The sequence below is a fragment of the Mustela nigripes genome, chromosome 16 (assembly GCF_022355385.1).
Source record: "Mustela nigripes isolate SB6536 chromosome 16, MUSNIG.SB6536, whole genome shotgun sequence".
NCBI lineage: Eukaryota > Metazoa > Chordata > Mammalia > Carnivora > Mustelidae > Mustela > Mustela nigripes.
Genome location: NC_081572.1, coordinates 23241653 through 23261893, shown reverse-complemented (window position 1 = coordinate 23261893; position 20241 = coordinate 23241653). Strand labels below are relative to the sequence as shown.

The window sequence follows — 20241 nt, the reverse complement described above, 5'->3', positions numbered from 1 at the left end:
TTATCATACACATCGGTTAGGAGAACTTGTTAAAAGGAGAAAAGTGTTGAGCACAGTGCCCGGCACACCATAAATACTTAAAAATGACAAAGGGGAAATGAAATCTTAAGAATCTCTATTTTGGGGGCACCTGGAGGGCTCAGTCATTAAGTGCCTTCAGCTGGGGTCATGATCCCAGGGTCCCGGGATGGAGCCCCTCAATGTGCTCCCTGCTCAGCAGGAGGCCTGCTTCTCCCTCTCCCACTCCCTCTGCTTATGTTCCCTCTCTCACGGTCTCTCTGTCAAATACATAAATAAAATATTTTAAAAATAAATAAAAGAATCTCATTTTGTAGGAGAAGAGGAGGCCCCAGAAGGTAAGAGGTTGGGCCGGGTTATGGAACTAGAGGATATGCCAGTGCTTTCTCGACCCCCACACCCGACAGGCATCGCCCTATCCCACCCCCACTGTTCCTTCTCTCTCTCCAGTCTCCTCTCCCAGCCTCACCCCCCAGAGCTGGGGTAGCAGCCGGGGCTCCAGCCTCTGAGCTCTCCGGGCATGTGAACGGCTGGTTCCTCCTTCCTGTGGGGACTGAGTGGAGATGTTTGCCGTTATGGGAGCAGCAGTCAGAATGAATCAGAATTCAAAGTTCATAATTCACCAGTGATCAGATGTAAGGGAGGTGTCTGGACGGTTATATTAATAACCGTGCCGTTAAAAACTCGTAAGTGATGTTCTCATAAAGCCTGTGTTGTTTGCGGTGGTTGGCTTTGTTTATTTATTTATTTTTCCCTTCAGGAGCTAACTGGGCCACAGAGGAAAAACATTAAATTATCTCTTGAAATGATTCCGGTAATAAGTCAGGCAGGTTAGGAGAGCTCCCGCCAGACCTCCCTCGACCTTTCTGAGCCCCTTTCACTTGGCCTTGTTTTATAAGAGGCCAACGACTCCCTTCTGGGTTAGCCGGGTCCCTTGTTTAGAAGCTGCTGTCTATACGGGCAAAATGTGAGGTTTTTCATCAGCCAAGCAAGTAAGAGGGATCATATATTATTCCTTGCAAGAAATCAGAACGTGCCGGGTGACACGGAAAAGAGAGGGGACTTGTAGGGACAAAAGCTTTGAATATTTGACATAAGTACTGTTCTGGAAATCAGGCCCACAGAGACCTGACAATCTCAACATCGATAATAAGCACAGCTAACGTTTATATTGCGTGAACACCGAGCCAGGTCCCCTTCTGAGCCCCTTTTGTGTGTGGACATACTGGATCTTCCTCAGAACCTGGGCAGTGGCTACTAGCTTCATGCCCACTGAAGGCAGGAGGAAAAGGGGGCGTCCCTGCCGGTCGGTGGTGAAGCCAGGATCCAGTCCCAGCCATTCCGACTTTCCTGCCTATGTTCCCACCTGCTACACTGCCTCGAGTTTTCTTCGCTGGGGGTGGTGCCTTCCCCACCTTGAACTCTCAGATGGGGAGGCCCTGACCTGAGCTAAGGAGGTGATACCCGGAGCCTGGTTCTCCCTCCTGCCTGAGACAGTCCAGCTACGGTATCCCGGGGACCTGCCAGGAGCCAGGCGCTCTGCTCAGAAACCTGTTCCCTGCTCTGTGCGTGATGGCACTTGCCGCGCTCCCCACCCGTGAGGCTAGTGCTATCTTCTGTCATTCCCACTCTGCAGATGAGCACAGCGAGGCCCAGAGTTCTCTAGCAAGCAAGAACCCGAGTCTCACAACCAGGGCTGACTCGGCCTGCCCTGCCGCCCGCGAGCGGCTTCTCCCACTTCCCACGCCAGGATTTCTAGGATTCTAATACTCTGGGACCAGGTCTGAGCAAGCCCCGTTGCCAGGAGTTTAGCCTATTTCCAAGATGCTCAGATGTCCAGGCGGGGTTCCTAGGCCAGGCGACCCAGCCCAGCCGGAGATAGGACAGACAGGAAGGCGTAGGGAGTCTTTCAATTTTACATTAAAAGAGAAGATCCCCTCCCCCTCCCCTCCCTCTTCTCCCCCTCCCCCTGCCTCAGTAACCTTCCAATCACATCAGAGACCTGAGAAGGAGCCTGACCTCTGTCCTCGGGGGGAGGTCAGCCGGGGTGACCCTGCTTGTGTGCAAGGTCCCGTGGGAGAGGCCCAGCTGCAGGCCCCCGAGGGCTGGAAGCGCACCCGGAAACGGGCTCGGGGTCACCGAGGGCGGCCGGTCGGAGGGAGGGGCGTCCCTGGTCCTTTGTGAGCTGATGGGCAGGGGGAGATTAGTTCCACAGGCAGCCCCTGTGTCTCCAGAGAAAGGAGCTATTGTGGAGGGACTCAAAATACAGGGCACGGCCCCTCCCACCTCCCCTTTTATCGCCATGGAGATGGGGGGTGGGTGTTAAGAGAGCAAAAGACAGAGGGAAAATTTGAGGCAGGTGAAGCCAGGGGAGGAGTGAGCCAGAGGGGGTGGCCGTGGAAGACAGCCAGAGGGAAGGGGACAGCTCTGTGAGAAAGGCACAGGAGCTCTCAGGTTCACATCTCTCCTCCCCACATCCTGCCCGAGGGCTACTAGCCCAAAGAAGGCCTGGCCCACTACCCGGCAGCTGGCCCTACGACCTTGGGGGTGTGAGGGGTCTGACCATCTGGGAGTAAATTGCAAGATGGCCGCATGGAAAGCAGCTGGTGAACAGCTGCTAGGCCTTTTCCTGCTTCTGGACATACCGAAGGCCCCAATCCATTGAATCTCAGCATCATGGACCCCATCTCCCAGCCTCTGCAGTAAGCCCCGATAGACACCAATCCAGTGTCCGCCCAAAGTCCTCAGTGGCGGTGACTTTCTCGCCTGGGCCCTGTGGGCAGCTCTGGTTGTCAGAAAGGGCTTCCTTATGTTAGGTAGAAAAACCTGTCTTCCTCTTAGCTCCACACACAGGCCTCGGTCTGCTCTCCGGGACAGCACCACAAAATAGTACCCTATTACCCTTTTAGTAAATCCTGGAGAAAGAAAAGATAACAATCGGACACTTCTGGACTGGAGGTATTTGGGAAAAGCTGCTGAGAAGGTAACTTTGTTGGAAATACAGCCCATAGTTTAAAAACTGTTCCAAGCTAAGGGGAACCCCTGGCAGGGAGGCGAATCTGGCCGTTGCACACTGGGTGGACAGAAGACAGAGCATCTCAAGAGGTCAAGGTCCTGGGTGTCGCCCTGGTGCCAACACGGAAGGTCACAGACAGAGCCTTCAGCGCGTTTCAGCAAACTAGGCATTTGGTGACTACCCAGCCCAATGGACAGAGATGAGGGCCAGTGTCAGAGCCTGGTCTTTGGCTGTTTGGGTCCGCTCCAAGCTGGAGAAACCCACTCCATCCAACAGGACCTTCTTAAGAAGAAAGGTCGTGTGCTCTTATCAACTACACAGAAAGGAAGAGGCCTCCCTTTTGGGGGCCAGCAGTCCCCAGGCAGAAAGAGTTGTGGTCCCAGAGTTTGGAGAGACCCAAGGATTCCGGACTGAACGGGGTCTTCCAATGAGCAGCCTGCACTCTGGGGAGCCCACCCAGAAGGCCTCAGGTCCGCTTCTGGCCCTCCAACAAGGCTCTTCTTACCAAAGTGGGTCGGCCCCGAGGCTTCCCGGGACAGGGAAGGCAAAAGAGGGACAGGAGGTGACCTGCACCACGGAGGGAGTACGTAGGCCTGTTTTGTTACCTTTTCCTTCCTCCCCCTACCACACTGCCTGGGAAGGCCTGGGGCGGGGGGGCTAGACAGGCAGACACTGAGAACAGGAGCAGGTCAAGCACACCAGGCACCAGAAAAAAGCTGAGGCTTGGGGTCACCCTAACAAAGGCCACAGTCCATGCTCAGGAGCGGTTGTTTCAAAATACCGGGCCTCAGCAGATGCTGAAGACGGCCTTGCGGCTGCCCGGGAGAGAACAAGACTCGTCCATGGCTGCCCGTTTGAACGGTGCCAGGGCCTCAGCTGTCAGGCAAGGCAGGCGTACCTGCTGTCGTCTCGTCCCTTCAGCACCGGGGCTCCTGCCCAAATGCTCCTGTCCAGATTGTATTTATGACTGTTTTAAGAAGGAGTGACAGAGCCTTTTAATATCCCTGACAGCCTGGGATGTTTTAATAGATGGCGGAGCTGGGCCGCAGGAGTTAAGGAAAAGGGGCCGAGTCGCTGGGCGAGCTGTCAGGCCTGGTTTCGATGACAGACCCACTGATCCACTCTCCGACAGAATAAAATACGGGGCCGCGTCTCTCCTCGGCCCCGTCAGGCTGACAGACAGTCTGTCACCGTTGTATGTCATCTTTCACCTCCTAATCACTCAGGGTTCGGGGGCCTGCATTTAACGGGGAGGCCCTGCAGGATTTCCACCCAGCCTGCCTCGGGAGTATCGGGCCTCTGCTGCAGCGGCCCCCGAGTTCCAGCTGGCCTTCTCCAATGTTCTCCATTTCAAGTGCAACTTTCCTACTTACCGAGTTCCGCCCCACTTGTTGCTGTTTCTTGGAGGTGATTATAGGTCTTATGGAATGGCTCAGTCATCACCTGTGAAAACAGATGGGCTGGGAGATAGAGATGGTTCCACAACAGTGTGGAAGTATTAAGGATGCCTTGGGGGGGGCTCAGTCGATGGAGTGTCGGCTTTTGGCTCAGGTCGTGATCCCGGGGTCCTGGGATGGAGCCCCGCATTGGGCTCCTTGCTCAGTGCGGAGCCTGGTTCTCCCTCTGCCTGCCACTCCCCCTGCTTGTGGGCTCTCTCTGACAAATAAATAAATAAGATCTTTAAAAAAAACAAAAAAGCAATGTGGAAGTATTTAGTGCCAATGAATTGTACACTCAAAAAGGGTTAACATGGGCATCTCAGTGGCTCAGTGAGTTAAAGCCTCTGCCTTCAGCTCAGGTCATGATCCCAGGGTCCTGGGATTGAGCCCCGCATCAGGCTCTCTGCTCAGCAGGGAGCCTGCTTCCTCCTCTCTCTGCCTACCTCTCTGCCTACTTGTGATCTCTGTCAAATAAATAAATAATTAAAAACAAAAACAAAAACAAACAGAAGGGTTAATGTAGGGGTGCCTGGGTGGCTCAGTCATTAAGCGTCTGCCTTTGGCCCAGGGCATGATCCCAGGGTCCTGGGATCGAGCCCCACATTGGGCTCCCTGCTCCGTGGAGAATCTGCTTCTCCCTCTGCCACTCACCCTGCTTGTGCTCTCTCTGTCTTGCTGTGTGTCTCTCTCTCTGTCAAATAAATAAATAAAATCTATTAAAAAAAAAAAGGTTGGGGGGCGCCTGGGTGGCTCAGTGGTTAAGCCGCTGCCTTCGGCTCAGGTCATGATCTCAGGGTCCTGGGATCGAGTCCCGCATTGGGCTCTCTGCTCGGCAGGGAGCCTGCTTCCTCCTCTCTCTCTCTGCCTCTCTGCCTACTTGTGATCTCTCTCTGTCAAAAAAAAAAAAGGTTGGGGTGCCTGGGTGGCTCAGTGGGTTAAGCCGCTGCCTTCAGCTCAGGTCATGATCTCGGGGTCCTGGTATCGAGTCCCGCATCGGGCTCTCTGCTCAGCAGGGAGCCCGCTTCCCTCTATCTCTCTCTCTGCCTGCCTCTCCGTCTACTTGTGATCTCTCTCTGTCAAATAAAATAAACAAAATCTTAAAAAAAAAAGGTTAATGTGGTAAACGGAGTTTTAGGAGCTGGGTCATGTTATCTAAACACACACACACACACACACACACACACACACAGACATAGTAAGAAACAAAGAGATTCTGTGGATTTCTGGGCCCTTCTAATTTGGGTGTCTCTCCGTGTGTGCCTATAACCTGTATAACCTGTTGTCAGACTATTCCCAGGTTCCCATGAAAACACTCTGCCCCCAACTCCTGCTTCTTTATCTCTTTCCCCATTCCCTGAGCTAATCAGCTTCAAGGTCAGTTTTGGAGTCCAACATCTAGAGATTCCTTATACACGTGTTTCTGGGACAGGGTTTGGGGCTGGAAATGTTTGTGGCTAAAGCCTCTTTGGTCCTATCAGTGAGGCCTAAGGGATGCTCTCGCCTTTTTGGGGGGTAGGGGTCGGGGAAGAAGGGCAGGAAATCCCACGGTCACCACCTGCTCTTTCTGGAGTGGCTGAAAAACCCCCAAAGAGACCATGCAGTCCTCCTCCCCATACATTAAGTTTAACTGCCCCCCAACCCCAGCCATTAGGGTTTCCTCCTTCCTCCGGACCCCACTGACAATGCCAACCTCACCGATGGTTAAGGGGCCGCGCTCATGCTCCTCCGTCCCAGTCCCTACGGCCTCCGGAGCAGACCAGAGCCTCCCTCCACCCTCCCCCCGGCCCAGGGCTCTGCGTTCGAGTCTTCTGCCAGGAGAGAGTTAAGGGCTTGGGTTTAATTTGCCCGTTAATCACAGTTAAAAGAAGTAATGAGCGTCTCCCCAAAGCCTGGGTGTTTCTCTGCAGATTAAGCAGCAATTTGCATACCCCTTTATTCATTCCCACCTTCCCCCGTGGGCGCCTTGTCCTTTCCGACACAGCCAAGCGCAGCCCGTGGCGGGAGCGCTTTGACAAATGGCTTTGCCGCACGTGGTCTGGGTGAGCGGGAGGGAGGGGCAGGCTGGGAGGGAGAGGGCAGCTCCCGACAGTAATGGATAGCTGGGCCGTTAAATAGTGCAGAACTTTTTATTAGACACACAGGAGAAGTTTAAATATTCAAACTGGTTTTCTTTGAAGCCTGGGGAATGAGAGGAGGGTGGCAGGCTGGAGAAGCAAGAGTTTACTCAGGGCCAATTTATAGGGGTGTGGGGGGGGCAGGCTGCTCATCAGCTGAGAGGAAGGGCACCTGGAGGACAGGCGGGTGTGTGGTCAGCTGGCACCCCGGCTTCCACAGTCCTGCAGCGGGCCTGACACCCTCCTGACACCCTCCCGCTGGGCTCCAGGATCTGCCAGGCAGGATGGCCGCAGGGGGCCTGATCCCATAGTGGGCCGAGCAGCTTGGAGCGCGGCCTCTGAGTGGCCTTCAGTAGTGGGAGCTGACCTTGGCTTCAGAGCAGACCGGGGTCTGGGAAGCAACGGTGTCTGCGGGAGGATGGGTCCACAGCCCTCTGACTAAGCAGGGAGCCCAGGATAAACTCAGGGCAGGTGCTCTCCCTGGAAAGTGTGTAAGAGGGATTTAAGTTTGACCGCCAGACCATTTTAAAAGCCTACTTAAACCTAATTTTCTTCCCAACTTCTAGTGTTTTGTGGGACTCTTCCTTTTTGCTAACCCATGAGCCCCAGGACTGTAATATTTTAGAGGTCAAAGTCGCTTTAGAGATCACCGAGGCAATTGAAGTTCGGAGAAGTTAATTTTGGGATTCCAAAAGGCACACAGAAGTGAGCAAGACCTGGTCCTTATTCTCAGGCGGCTGCAGGACCGCACTGTGACCCCGTGACAGGGGAGGGGCGTCTCCGCACGGCTTCAGGGACGCTGAGGAGCGGGTCCTTCTGTTGAGGCCCGGAAATGACCGCAGAGATGTATTTGGGCCTTATCTGAGCAGGGGCAGGAAGGCTAAGAGGGAACCAAGAAGAGGATGGGGGACCCATGTGGGTTTGGTGTCGTGGGTGGATGCCCAGGCTGGAAAGGATGGAGATCTGGTTATGGAGGGCTGGCCTCCTACTCCTGGAGCTTAGGGAGCTAAGGGGAGAGGGGAATGAATGAGGAGGAGGACAAAGCAAGGGCTGGGAGCCTGCTGGTGGTCAGAGGTAGGAGATATCAGAGAGGCATGGAGAGTGGAATGGAGAAGACAATGGGTTTGGTTCAGACATCTGGGACACACAGACACACAGAGCCTGGACCCAAACACAAGTTTCTTTTATTTATTTATTTATTTATTTATTTGAGAGAGAGACAGTGAGAGAGAGCATGAGCGAGGAGGTCAGAGGGAGAAGCAGACGCCCCATAGAGCTGGGAGCCCGATGCGGGACTCGATCCCGGGACTCCAGGATCATGAATCATGACCTGAGCCGAAGGCAGTCGTCCAACCAACTGAGCCACCCAGGCGCCCCCCCAAACACAAGTTTCTGACTTGAGTCCCAGTGATTTCCGGTCCATCCCCTCTCATAACAGCTAACATCAGGATTTGACTGGGCCGGGGACCATCTGGGTGCTGTACACACTGGCCGCGTCTCCCTACCCTGAGCCTCGTAGTATCTCTGTCCTCATCTTACAGGTGAAGGAAATGAGGCATAGAGACGTCCAAGGACTTGGCCAAGATCACATGGTGGCAAGAACAGAGCCAGGAATTGACCCAGGCCATCCAGATCTTTGCTGGCTTCCTTCCTAACCTACTACCGTGATCGGATTTTGTGTGTGTGTGTGTGTGTGTGTGTGTGTGTGTGTGTGTGTACAGGAGTGCAGACAAAATGGGCAGCAATTAAAAGAAATAAAGAAATAAAGATTAGTGATAGGACAAGCAGGTGCTGATAAGGAGGCAGGGAAGAGCCACAGGCCCTGTGTTTCTAGCAGGGAAACCAAAGCAATGTCTGGGAATTAACAAGGAAGAGAGAATGGGGAGTGGGGAGGCGCACACGGGAGAGGGGGCAGGACTGCGTGGGCCTGGCCACAATTAGCTCCCACTCCTAGAGGCCTGGGATGTGCTCTCCTTTGGTCCCCAGCTCTAGACTAGATCTCCGAAGCGGGTTATTCTTTCACTGGGTGAGATCTCCCGTCTCGATGACACAGATAATCCCTGCCCACGCTAGCCAGGGGGAACTAGTTCTAGAATCTTAGCCCCCCCATCTCCTTGGCAAGCCCTCAGTGGGCAGCCAGAAGCCAGAGGGACAGTTGTCAGCACTCCATGTAGCTCGTGGTAATGGCCAGCCATCAGGGGCTATGGAGCCAAGAGATCCTACTTCTGTTGATCACAAGAAGAGCCGCACTTTGAGAGGCCTTGGGAAGAAAGCCTTCATGTGGGCAGAGAGAGGGTGAGGGGGCTTGGGCAGCTGGGGTTAACAGCGGGGCAGGGGAGGGTCTGGAAAAACAGACTCGGCCTCTTTGTCTGAACCAGGGTGACCAGTCAGGTGAGTGGTGAGAGCCTGAAATGTTCTCTGGAAAAAGGTGGCCTAAAAGTGAACGTGAGAGTCAGGTGCGCTCTTGGCAAAACAAGCCACATCGAACTAAGGGTGAATCTCAGCCCACCTCCTCCCACTGTCACAGAACACTATTCTGCAGCCCCAGAAACCTGATGGCTCAGGACTTGGTCTTCAAGCTCCACAAAGAGCCTCTCGCCGTTCCCTTCCAGGTAGGCAAGTCAGACCGGGATGAAGGGTCCTTAACCACTGCTTCCCAAACCCAAACTAAGAGCTCCCATTTGTCCAGGAGTGCGGACTCTGGGCTGGGCACCGTTCCGAGACCTCTGTGTTCGTTCATCCTCACAACGGATTCTGTCAGGCCATCCAGAGAACGGCAAGTGGGACCCCAACTGCAGTCAGAGTGACACGAGGGGAAATCTGAGAGCCCATCTGAGACACAATGCTGCCCTCCCATAGGGTCCAAGCGACAGGGTTGGCGGGGAAGGGATCTTCAGCATCTCGGCATGGTTGAGAAGGTGGGCCCCGGGAAGTGAAGGCCAGGCCAAAGGCAACTGCAGCTCAAGGTTCTGGACAATGAGCCTCATGTTACAGGGTGAAGGCTTTTAGGAAACAATGGTCATCAGGGTAGGGTAGGCCTTCGTTTTACCACATAAGCAGTGGACCAGGCCTAATCCCTCGTCCCTCGGAGAGAGAACAGTCCCCTAACCACAGCACTTAGCAACGTGCCCCAAACCAGAGAGAGCCCTGTGAACCCACACCACCTCCTGCGAAGATGGCCAAACCTTGGTCTGTAGGACTTCCTGCCCTCACCCCGGGCAGGGCAGAGCGGGCAGGAGAGCGGCTCCTCTGGAAGGGCAGGAGCGGGAACTCTGAGGCCTGAACCCAGCCGGCCGTGGTCACACGGTTCACAGGGCTTCTCTCCCAGCTTGGCGCCTGGAAGCATCCGCCCGTGTAGCAGCTGACGACTGGACGGGGACCCAGAGCGGGTGAGGGTAGCTGGCCTTGGTGAGCTGACGGCTGCTGCGAGAGGCAGGCCGGGAGGCCAGTGGTGCCATCAGCTGAGCAGGTGGGGCGAGAGGCAGCAGCCGTCCTCTCAGAGGGACAGGGACTAAGAGACTCGGATGGCTCCCGAGGCCACGCGGCTTCAAGGCAATGGAGGGCTGGCCGCAGCCCACCCGGTCCCCTTTACGTCCTTCGATGCTAAGGACAGTTTTACCTCGACATTCTGCACTGTTTCTCCTTTTCCAATTCCTAGACTAATTTCAGCCCCCAATACCTCCAAAAGGAGGTGAACAGGCAAAGATTGGGGGGAAGCGATGGGCTGACATTAATTGATAGGAGCGGCTCCGAGCAGTTCATGCTGCCTTATCTCTCTCTCCTCCGGATAGCGTGTGTCCGCCGGAGTCCGCGGGGTCGGTGATTAATAGGGGCGATCACTCACTGTCCGGGACGGCTGAAAGGCAGCAGGGAGGGGGCGGCCCTCCCCAGAACTGAGATAACAAGCAGCAGGAATAATGAGTGGTGTCACTCCACTTTTCATTTTGATGGAAAGTCATTACGGGAGTCAACGCCAGCGACAAAGAACCATGAATCAACTGCTCTGCTATGAAATTAAAATCGAATTGCCGGCCACCCCCAGCCCCTACCTTCCTGGGAAACGGGGATGGGTAGGTGGCTTGGGAGAGGGGTGCTGTCCTGGGCGGGGCTCTGCCCAATCACCACGCAGGCAGTTATGGGTAGCGAGTGGACAGGAGGCTGGTGAAGGTGACAACTCCTGTCTCCACCTTGTTTATCAGACCCTTCCTCCCCAAACCACATTTTCCCTCTGCCTGGAGGTAAGCTGTGATTAAAAGGAAAATACAGCTTTGCAGGCTCCAACAAGGCTGCCACTTGACGGGTCCCCTTGGGCTTCTGGCCTGAGTGGGGCTGTCTTGCCTGGCCATGGAGAGAAAGGGGCCCAGCCATCTCAGCTACCCCAGTCCCCCTTGCTGAGCCACTTCAGATACTCAACTGGGGCCCTTCCTGTCACCAGAAGGCAAGGGGGAACGTTGACCCTGGGGCTCCATAGGTAAAGCCAATGGCCTTGGGAGCCCACTGGATCACGGACCCCTGGCAAACAGGCGCACAGCCCTGACTCAAGGCCCCGAGCAGCAGAAACTGTCAGCAGTGAAGCAAGAGTCTCTTCCTTTTTTATTGAGTCCAGCTAGATGATGAGCGGGCCCGAAACTATGGTTCCAGGCTGACGGGCCATAGGGCGTCAAGACAGCTCCTTGCCAGACAGTGCTGCGGGTGTCAAGGTCACCATCTAGGGATGCCTCCCTTCTGTGGCTTCCTGGCCTCCAGTCGCCTGGTCTCTGGCCAGCAAGGGCCCTGCCCCATCGGCCCTGGCTTCCCACCCTCCTTCCTGAAGGCTGGGAAGATGGGCCAGTAGAAACATCGAGAATGTCACAGAGAGGTTCCCATCAGGTTCACGGGGCGCCCATTGTATCTCTTGGAAATGTCAGCTTCAATCTGAAAGACAGGGACACCCCATGGGCAGGACGCAAAGGCAAAGGGGCCTCCTTCTGTAGAGATGGGGTGGGAGGGTCCTCCCCCTCGGCGGGTTTGGCCTCCCCATCTCACCAGCTTCTGCAGCTCCCTGGTCTTCTCCAGCAGCAGGTCTAGCTTGGGCTCCAGGGCCGCCTGCTCCTGAAGTGCTTCCTGCTGCTTCTGCACCATCAGCTCCTTCTTCAAAGCCAGCAGCTGGGACTGCTTCAGCTTCTGCTGCAGAAACTCAGTCACACGGTCCACATACCTGCGCAGGGCACCCAGGTAAGTATCTGGTGCAGCGGAGGAACCTGGGCAGCCCCACTCAGCTGCTGGGAAAAGGGAGGCTGAGGAAACCAGATCCCAACGGGCCTCTCAGCCCCCATGCCCTTCGCTCCCTCTCTGCAAGGCATGTGGCCCGCAGGTCTCCTGTCCTATTTGGGAAGCAGAGGAGCAGAGCCTGCCCGCACACCTCAGACCACCTCGTCCTGCCCCAAGAGAACCCTTGATCCCAACTGTGACAGAGATGCTAGGGGAGGCAGAGAAGAGCTCCGAGGGGTTATGGAGAAGGGGAACATAAGGAGTCAGCGCTGCTCAAGATGGTGGCACCCCACCTCATGCTCCCGAATGGCCCATCATCACTGGGAAAGCCAGACCTTGGTGAAGCCAGGATCATAAACAGGTGTTGCATCCGAAGACTGGTGAGCCGGCCAATCAGATCCTGCAGCGCTGACACCATGGTAAGCATCTTCTCTTTGGTCTGGCCCTGCAAGATGGCGGGAGCCAGCTGGAACTGGCTCATGGACAAGATGTCCGCCTCCTCACTCATCTCCACGGCTCTCTGGGACAAGAAGATCTCGAGCTGAGGGCAGAAAAGGATCTGGTTGAAACCCAAGAAGAGAATTCAGAGCCTGAGCCCTCAGACTGCTCCAAATATAAGAATGAGATGGGAGGGTTGGACGCAGGGTGATGAGAGATTATTTCCTCTGAATACTTTTACTGCTAAAGACTTACCAACTACAACATGAGAACCCAAGGCAGCCTCCACTGCCACTCTTCCATCCCCTCCCAGCCCATCAGCCCCCCACCTCCAGCCCTGATACCTCTCCTTCCTCTCTGCGTGCGGCTCAGCTAAACTAAGAGCACAGAAACTTGATGGGTTCTCTCTGCCCCAGTGAAGGTGTTTTCTCTCTGTGAGAGGAATCATTCAGCAAACAGGAGCCCATTTCTGAGCTGGATCCCTGGATTAAGAAAGGGCTAGAAGAATCTGGGAACCAGCCACACATCTTGTCACTCTTATTCTACCAGAGAAACATGATTCCTTTGTCCTCCTCTGCTCTAGAGGCTAAGAGGGGCTTCCCTGGGCAGAGAGAGAAAGAACAGGAGAGGACTATGAATTCCACTCCATGATGCCCTCACCAGCCAGCAGGGCCCCAGGAAGGGAACAGACAAAGATGAACACAAATGGGAAGCCCTCTCCCAGAGGATGAAGGTACCTCCATGAGCTCATCAATGAACTGATTCCGGGTCTCAGGGTATTCAAGAAGTGTTAGAGCATCTGGGCCCCTAGCAACACCTTCTGGAGCTGCCGGGAAGAGAGACGGAAATGTGATAAAGTTGCTGGGGACCAGAAAAAAAGAACCTCAAGTTTGAGAGGTTCTGATGGGTTCATCTGGACACAAACTCAATGCACTAAAGCTACCTGCTGTCTCATCCCAGAGGGCCAGGGGGGGAAGGGTTACCCTCTCCCATAGGTCCAGCCTGAATCAGACAGAAGACACTAGGACCAAAGGCCAGTCTGGGAGGACCACTGAGCTGGCTTCGAGGCCTGGAGGGGTCCCCTCTGCTCCAGCAGGCCACGAAGTGTCATCCTGCACCGCCCTCTAGTGGCTCAGATCGCTGCTACAGCCTCTTTGCTGCTGGGCACCCACGTCTGGTCAGACCTCCAAGACCACTGGCCCTCCTGAACCCTCCCACCAGAAAAGATGACCCGTTTTCGCTATCTCAAAAGTTGTGAGCTTCTAGACTTGATTTTAAGAACTTCTCTCCATCTCCCTACTCTCACACCATGATCATGATTTTGAGAAAACAGCTGGATGTGTGAGCAGCCCAATCTTGGCAATGCACTGTTTATTTCTGGAGACATGGGGACCTCTGAGCACCCACTTGGGCCAGGACTCCAGGGACGTGCGCTTACCCTGGGTTCCGGCTTCCAGCACCGTGATCTGCAAAGCGGCGTCATCTCCCCAGTCTATCCCATCACCCCCAGCTTCCTGAGTGGAAAGCAAAGAACCTCAGCAGGGTTTCAAGAATCTTCCCCATCAAAGGCAGCCAGAATAAACCAAAGCCCTAGGTAAGTTCAATGCCTGCACATTTCAACTGTGTGACGGACATGCCGCCCTGAGGTCGGAGGCAAATATGCTACCCTCGTCACTGCTTGGAGAGTTACCACTGGCCTTTCCCCCCAACACCTTGCCCCCAGATACCAGGAGAAAAGGGGCCAGACCTCTGATACATCCCTGTGGGAGCTCTGTCTCCCCTTAGTCTTCACCTCATCTGAGGGCTATGGACTTTGAGTCACGTCTTTAAAGACAGATACCACTTCTCTCACCCCCAAAGCAGAGATCACAGAAAGTCCTCAGAGAGGAAGGCTTCCTAACCTTTGAGTCTGATTCCAGGGAGATGCCCCAGTCAATTCCAGCAGCCTGGGCAGAGATGCCAGAGTCAGTCCCTTCAGAAGCCACCGCTACTCCAAAGTCACCCCAGTCGATCTAGAAGGGAAAAAAAGTGTTAGCACCCAGAAAGTGGGTGAAAGAAAAGGGGCATGCCTCCCCAGAGGCCTCAGGTGTCCCTCTAGGGGGCATCGGCACACCGTGTCAGGAGCACCCCAAAAGACAGCCCATCTTCAGAGAGTTCACAGAACTGCAGGATTCCTAGTTCAAAGCCAAGCTCTTCCATACTCGGGGATCCAGAAAGTCGGAAAAAAGGAGAACCCTCTGGGCCCTTCTAGCTCTAGGCTCTCTCACCAGAATCCCTCTTTCTTCCTTCTGGGGCTCTGCACTCAGGCGGAGGGGGAGTGGGGTGCAGGGGCCAAGGCAGCAGCTCTCGCCAGGCTTGTCTTACCGCGTCTTCTTCCACCGGCTCAGGTGGCTCCTCGAGGTGCGGCCGCTCGACCACGGAGGGCTCAGTCCCTGTCCTCCACTCGTACACCGTGGAGTTCCCCCGCCTCTGCACGTAGCGCAGCATGGGCAACACCTGCTCCTCGGGGCTGCAACGGAGCGGCCGACTGAGCCTCCCGCTGGGCCCGCAGGAAGCCCATGCCAGGCTCCCCTTCGGACAGATGCTGAGGCTCCCACAGGTGCACACGTGTGAACTCAAACTCAAATGGGATGTGGGAAAAACACAAGCACAGAAGACAGAACAGCCAAGGAACACAGGTCAGCTGTCCCCTCCCCGCTGGAGAGACACTGAGGTCCCTTACCTTTCACACACAAAGCCCACGCAGGCCTGGTACAGGTCAATGGCTTCACCCAGGGCCTGAGCCCCCGCCCCGATCTCGGCCAGCTGATTCGGCAGCTCCTTCACTAGGGCCAGCAGTTCTCTTCGGATGTTGTCTCCCTGGCGAAGGGGAGAAGAGGCGGCCTGAGACAAGTCGGGTGGGAGGCAGAGAAGCTGGGCTTGGGGCCCCCCGACGAGGCTCACCGTGACGCCGTACTGCTTGCACGAGTGGTAGAACTGCTCCCGCATCTCGGCTGCCCCTGCCTGGCCCTCCTCCTCCTTGCGGCTGTACTCTTGCTGCAGCTGCTGGCACCTGGAGATCTGCTTCTTCAGTGAGGGGATCTCATAGCTGACATTCCGAACCAGGAGGCTGGAGAGTTCCACTGAGGAGGGTCCGGGAAATTCACCCCAGATGCCCAGGCCTCGAGGCCAGCACGCCCCGGGACACACCTGGCCTCCCCGCTCCTCCCCTCCCAGCCGGGCACCGCACATAGACATTTAACCTCTCTGATCCAGGCCTCCTCTCTAACACTGGGGTAAAAACATTTACCATGAGGATTAAGAGAGAGAATGCACATAAAACATGAGTAGAATTCCTTGCATTTAGTAGATGCTCGGTAAGTATGAACTATTATTATTAGGACTTTTAGGAAACATATCCCAACGTAAAACGCACCCTGTAATTACTCTTTCCGGCACCGGATGTGGACCCCGGGTGACCCATGCCTCTTCTGCAGACAGAATCAGTCACCAAGAAGTTGGAGGGGGAGGACCAAAACACATGCCTACTACCTGCCTCGTCTTCCTCCTCCTCCCAACACCCTTTGGGGAATTTCTTTGCCAACCTGGCAAACATTTATACCCCAGCCTCTTTCCCCACATGTGCTTCCTGGAAGCCTAGTGTCTCAGAACTTGGGGAGTGGGCTGCACCATGGACGCCGGGCCTCCCAGGCTGGGCAACTTTACCTAGGTAGGTGTTGTCCTTTTCATACAGGGCTACGATCTCCTGCCAATCCTGGGTAAGGACAGAAACAGAAGTGAGGGGGAGTAGCGCTCAGCAACCACATCTTAGCTCAAGCCACAAACAGGGGAAGCTCCCCCAGCCTTCACATCACATGAGACCCAGAGCTCTTGTCCTCCTTCATTGCATTGGCTGGACCACCACGTCATTTTAAGAATGTGGCACAACTGAGTGCTCCCCAAAGTAGCAGGCCTGAAAATGTAAACCCAGGGGTAGGGTCTATTTTTGCTCTCAACTTTGAGGATGCTGAGAAAGCTCAGGAAATAGTCTACGTAAGCCTCTGTAGTGGACCCTGAATGAGACCCTAGCCTCAAACCCTAGAGACAGGATGTTTCCAGGTGTAACTCACCAGCTTGACCCACACTTGCCTTCATTCGCTGTGAAGAGTACCGGCCAAAAATATTTTTTGTGGAAGCTTCAGTGCCTTTGAGAAGGTCCACAATCCTCAAGCAGTGGAAGTAGTGTATGTCTGGAAAGGAAGGAAGAGCAAAGACTTTGGGAATTATAGTATCTTCCCCACCTACCCTGGGCACATGGCTGACTGGTGAACAGGCGGAGAATTTTAGCATGTACAGTTCTCTCCTTCAGCGTGCTGTGCTGGAAGAAGCCAGCATCTGTACCCCCAAGAGAAATCTCTAGGGGTCAGCCCTACAGCTAAACAACAAGGGAGCAGCTCGGCTGATATACGGGGCTTCAGGGAAGAGGGGGCTCCAGCAGGGTAGCCCAGGGGCACTCACAGGATCCAGAGAGCAGCTGGGCGATCTCTTCGCTCTCTGGCATGTCCTGGATGGCAGCATTGATCTTCTCTCGGATGCTCAACACCAGATTCTGCCATTTTAGGCTGCAGTGCCTTCTGTCGACCAGCCAGTCTATGTGAGAAACCCCCAAATCATAGCATTTCCATTCACACAGCTGGAAGTCCATCACTAACTCAAGGGAAATGGGCTAAGACACTGGCTGAAAGCTGTACGCCTATTGGTTAAGGTGTGGGGATTATGGGAATAAAGAGAGGCTCAAAGGGACCCTTGGGGTTAAATGGACTCTGTCACAGAGTTTGACTTTTACAGAGCAACTGCTTCTGCACAGGGATAACGAAAAACTTTATTTTTTTTTAAAGATTTTTTTTTTAAATTTTTATTTATTTGACAGACAGAGATCACAAGTAGGCAGAGAGGCAGGCAGAGAGAAAGAGGGGGAAGCAGGTTGCCTGCCAAGCAGAGAGCCCAATGCAGGGCTTGATCCCAGGACCCTGGGATCATGACCTGAGCCAAAGGCAGAGGCCTAACCCACTGAGCCACCCAGGCGCCCCTAACGAAAAACTTTAAATTTGGTCCTGACATCAAAGCGCCACTTTTGACCACTCTAAATTCTCCATAATATTTTTGCTTCCATGGGTAATTATATCTTTCGTACTGACAAAGGATGCTTTTCAACTTCCACTTCCTCGGGGCTGGGATTAACCATGACAATGGAAAATACAAGATGATTATGCCAAGTACCAGATGAATGAACAACCGCAAAGCCCCTAATACCCACAGCGCCCTAAGGACGAGATACCACTGTTCGACTCTCAACAGTGAAGTACCACCTACCACGAGAACACCAGTGCGACTGACCTCCTGGTCTCTTGGCCCAGATCTGTATGTAGCAGAGGGTGTGGGCGGATGAGAGCCATGCACATGTCCTCAGTAGGAAGGAGCTAAGAGCTAGGCTTTGTGTTCAGATGGTCCTACCTTCTAATTATCAACTTTTAAAAAAGATTTATTTGTGGGGTGGGGTGAGGAAGAGGATGCGAATATGGGTGGGGGGGGGCAGAGGGAGAGAACTTCAAGCAGACTCCTCACTGAGCACAGAGCCCATTGTGGGGCTCAATCCCACAACCCTGAGATCATGACCCCGAATCCAAATCAAGAGTTGGACCTTTAACAAACTGAGCCACCCAGGTGCCCCTAATTATCAACTTTCTTAAGCAAGTCTCTCAGCCATGCCGTGCGTCAGTTTCCCCACATATAAAATGGGGATAATAAGATACTGAATTGAAGAGGGAATGAAGGTAAAACACAGAGCACTGTTGTCTGGCACATGGCAAACATTCCATAAATACTAGTAAAAATCTTCGTTTTTACAATGTCAAGTGCCCAAAACAACACCTGGGAGACCAAACGCTAACAAATGGTATGGTCCTTTCCATAACCAATGAGCAGCTCATACACCAGGACTGCGCCTGTGCTGAAGAACTGGGACAAATCTGCAATGACACTGAAGAAGCTCCATTTAGTGGCCACTGCACAGGACTGACTATATGGCCCAGAGTGGTGAATTCAGAACCTTGTCCTTGTTAATACACCTGCCACCTGGTCACCACCTGGTCAAACACAGGGGTCCCACCGTAGTTACCGGTTACACTCCCTCTGCTGTATTCCTTTAAAATCTTCAGAAAGAAAAGTTCTGTACATGTCCTAGAACTAAAAGGGGATGAGGTAGTCAAACAGATGTCATCTTAACGACAAAACTAGCATCAAATTGATCAGTGCAACGAGCATTTTAAAATGAACTAGTTGTCCACTTGCCCTGGAAGGGTCATGATGAAGAGATCCTTGCCTAGCTCTGAACTGAGGAGGTATTTAGATCAGATACAGACAGCAGGGAGATGGCCTGGCCACTCATTCCCAACTGGGCCTATGTCCCTCTTCCTCTTAAAATCAAAGGAAGATGGAAGGTTTTCAAAAGAAAGGAGGGGAAGGGTTTTTTTCATACAAAAAGCATAGACACTGGAACCTGGCTCAAGCTCCAATTTCCTATCCGCCACTTAGTAGCTGCCCATCTTTAAAATAAGCCATCACTCTGCAGCTGAATGATTTGACAATATGTGCCACGAATGTTATGTACAGTCGAGGACGCAGGTCAAGTACAGACTCTATGTATAGTTCCTTCCTGCTCCTTCAAGCATGGCAGGTAACCACGGCTGGGAGCATGGGTCAAGGCGAATGGTCAGCACCTCAACAGGGGTCTTGGGGTGTCAGGGCTCCCAGCTGTTGGTGACAGAAGGCAAAGGGCAGGTCCTCCCCCGACAGCTGGGAGCGCGGGGCGTCCCCTCCTACCGAGCAGCTTGCTGGTCTGGATGTCGATGGGCACGTGCTGATGGTCCTGGAGGGAAACACCGCGGAGAACCGGGCGTGAGAGCGGGAAGGGGGCGTGCCATCCGCGCGCTCATTTCAGGGGCTCAACCGCCACCCTGTGGGGCCAGAATGATGGGCCGGAGAGATGGCCGCGCCCGGGAGGGAGGCCGGGGATGCGGGCGAAGAACCGACGGGCTGAATCAGCCCGGGACCCCCGACCAAGCCCCCATTTCCCCCAGCTCCTGTCCTCACACCTGCATCTTTCCTCCACTTCCGCTTCCGGCCGGCGACTCAGGCCCGCCCCACCTACAACCAATCCGGCGCTGGTCTGGTTTAGCCTCAGTTTAGGCACGAAGCGGCCTCCTCCGGCCACGTCGCCACCTTCCTCCGAGCCAATCGGGATACGCGCTCCACCCCTGGCCTCAAGCCCCACCCACCCCGGGGCTCCGAATGGCTCAGCCCGGGAGGGGCGGGAGAATGGGAGACAGCCAATGGGAGACGCGAGGCGGGCTCAGGGCCGAAGAGGAGTGGGGGCGCAGAGAAAAGGCTGCAGGGGCGGCGAGGTGGCGCCTGGCGGCGCCCGAGAGCTAATCACTGCCGCTTCCGGCCAGGTGAGCGCGGAGCCTTCGGTGCAGGGATCAGTGGTCTCGCAGAGAGGGTCCTAGAACCGACTCTGGCCACCTGGAGGCCGTTGGAAATGCCTCCTTCTGGCCTTGCCTCACTTTACCGTCTGTCGTAGTTTGTAGGTCTCTTGTGGTACTTGTCTCACTTTGCCTTCCCGTTCAGTTTATCTGATAGACGTGTGTTGAGCACCTGCTCCGTGGTGGGTGATTAGGGAAGGAGAAGGAGGCATCCCAAAGATAACCCCTAAATTGAGCCTCAAAGGAAGAGCTGCAGAAAAAGGGGTATGCGGGGGAAGGGTGTCCCAGGTGGAGGAAACTACACAAAGCTTTGGAGGCCACAAACAGCAAGAGGGGTGCAAGGAACAGGCAGCCAGGACTGGAAACGTAATTGGTGGGGCTCCGCGCAAAAAAAGGTGCAGGGCCCCTTTTTTTAAAAATGGAAGAATTTCAAGTTGCGCAAGTCT

At 54.5% G+C, this 20241-nt stretch overlaps 1 protein-coding gene across 1 annotated transcript; it reads right to left on the bottom strand.

The window, feature by feature from the left end:
* Positions 1-11157: 11157 nt before the first annotated feature.
* On the bottom strand, positions 11158-19516 carry CDK5RAP3 (CDK5 regulatory subunit associated protein 3). The gene is made up of 14 exons (XM_059378658.1): positions 19409-19516; positions 19137-19182; positions 16773-16904; positions 16404-16504; positions 15981-16029; positions 15219-15397; positions 14998-15134; positions 14640-14784; positions 14177-14287; positions 13714-13789; positions 13013-13101; positions 12173-12378; positions 11613-11784; positions 11158-11501 (listed from the first exon to the last, which is right to left on the bottom strand). Exons 1-14 carry the CDS (start codon positions 19412-19414, stop codon positions 11436-11438), a joined length of 1515 nt encoding a protein of 504 aa, XP_059234641.1. The 5' UTR covers positions 19415-19516; the 3' UTR covers positions 11158-11435.
* Positions 19517-20241: the final 725 nt, after the last annotated feature.

Bases quoted from the DNA above. Each gene is read 5' to 3' on its own strand.
- CDK5RAP3 (XM_059378658.1), bottom strand. The intron at 16,505-16,772 runs GTGAGTGCCCCT...CTTCCTTTCCAG, and splicing joins CCAGCTGCTCTCTGGATCCT to ACATACACTACTTCCACTGC. The intron at 12,379-13,012 runs GTACCTTCATCC...TTCTGCCCTCAG, and splicing joins TCATTGATGAGCTCATGGAG to CTCGAGATCTTCTTGTCCCA.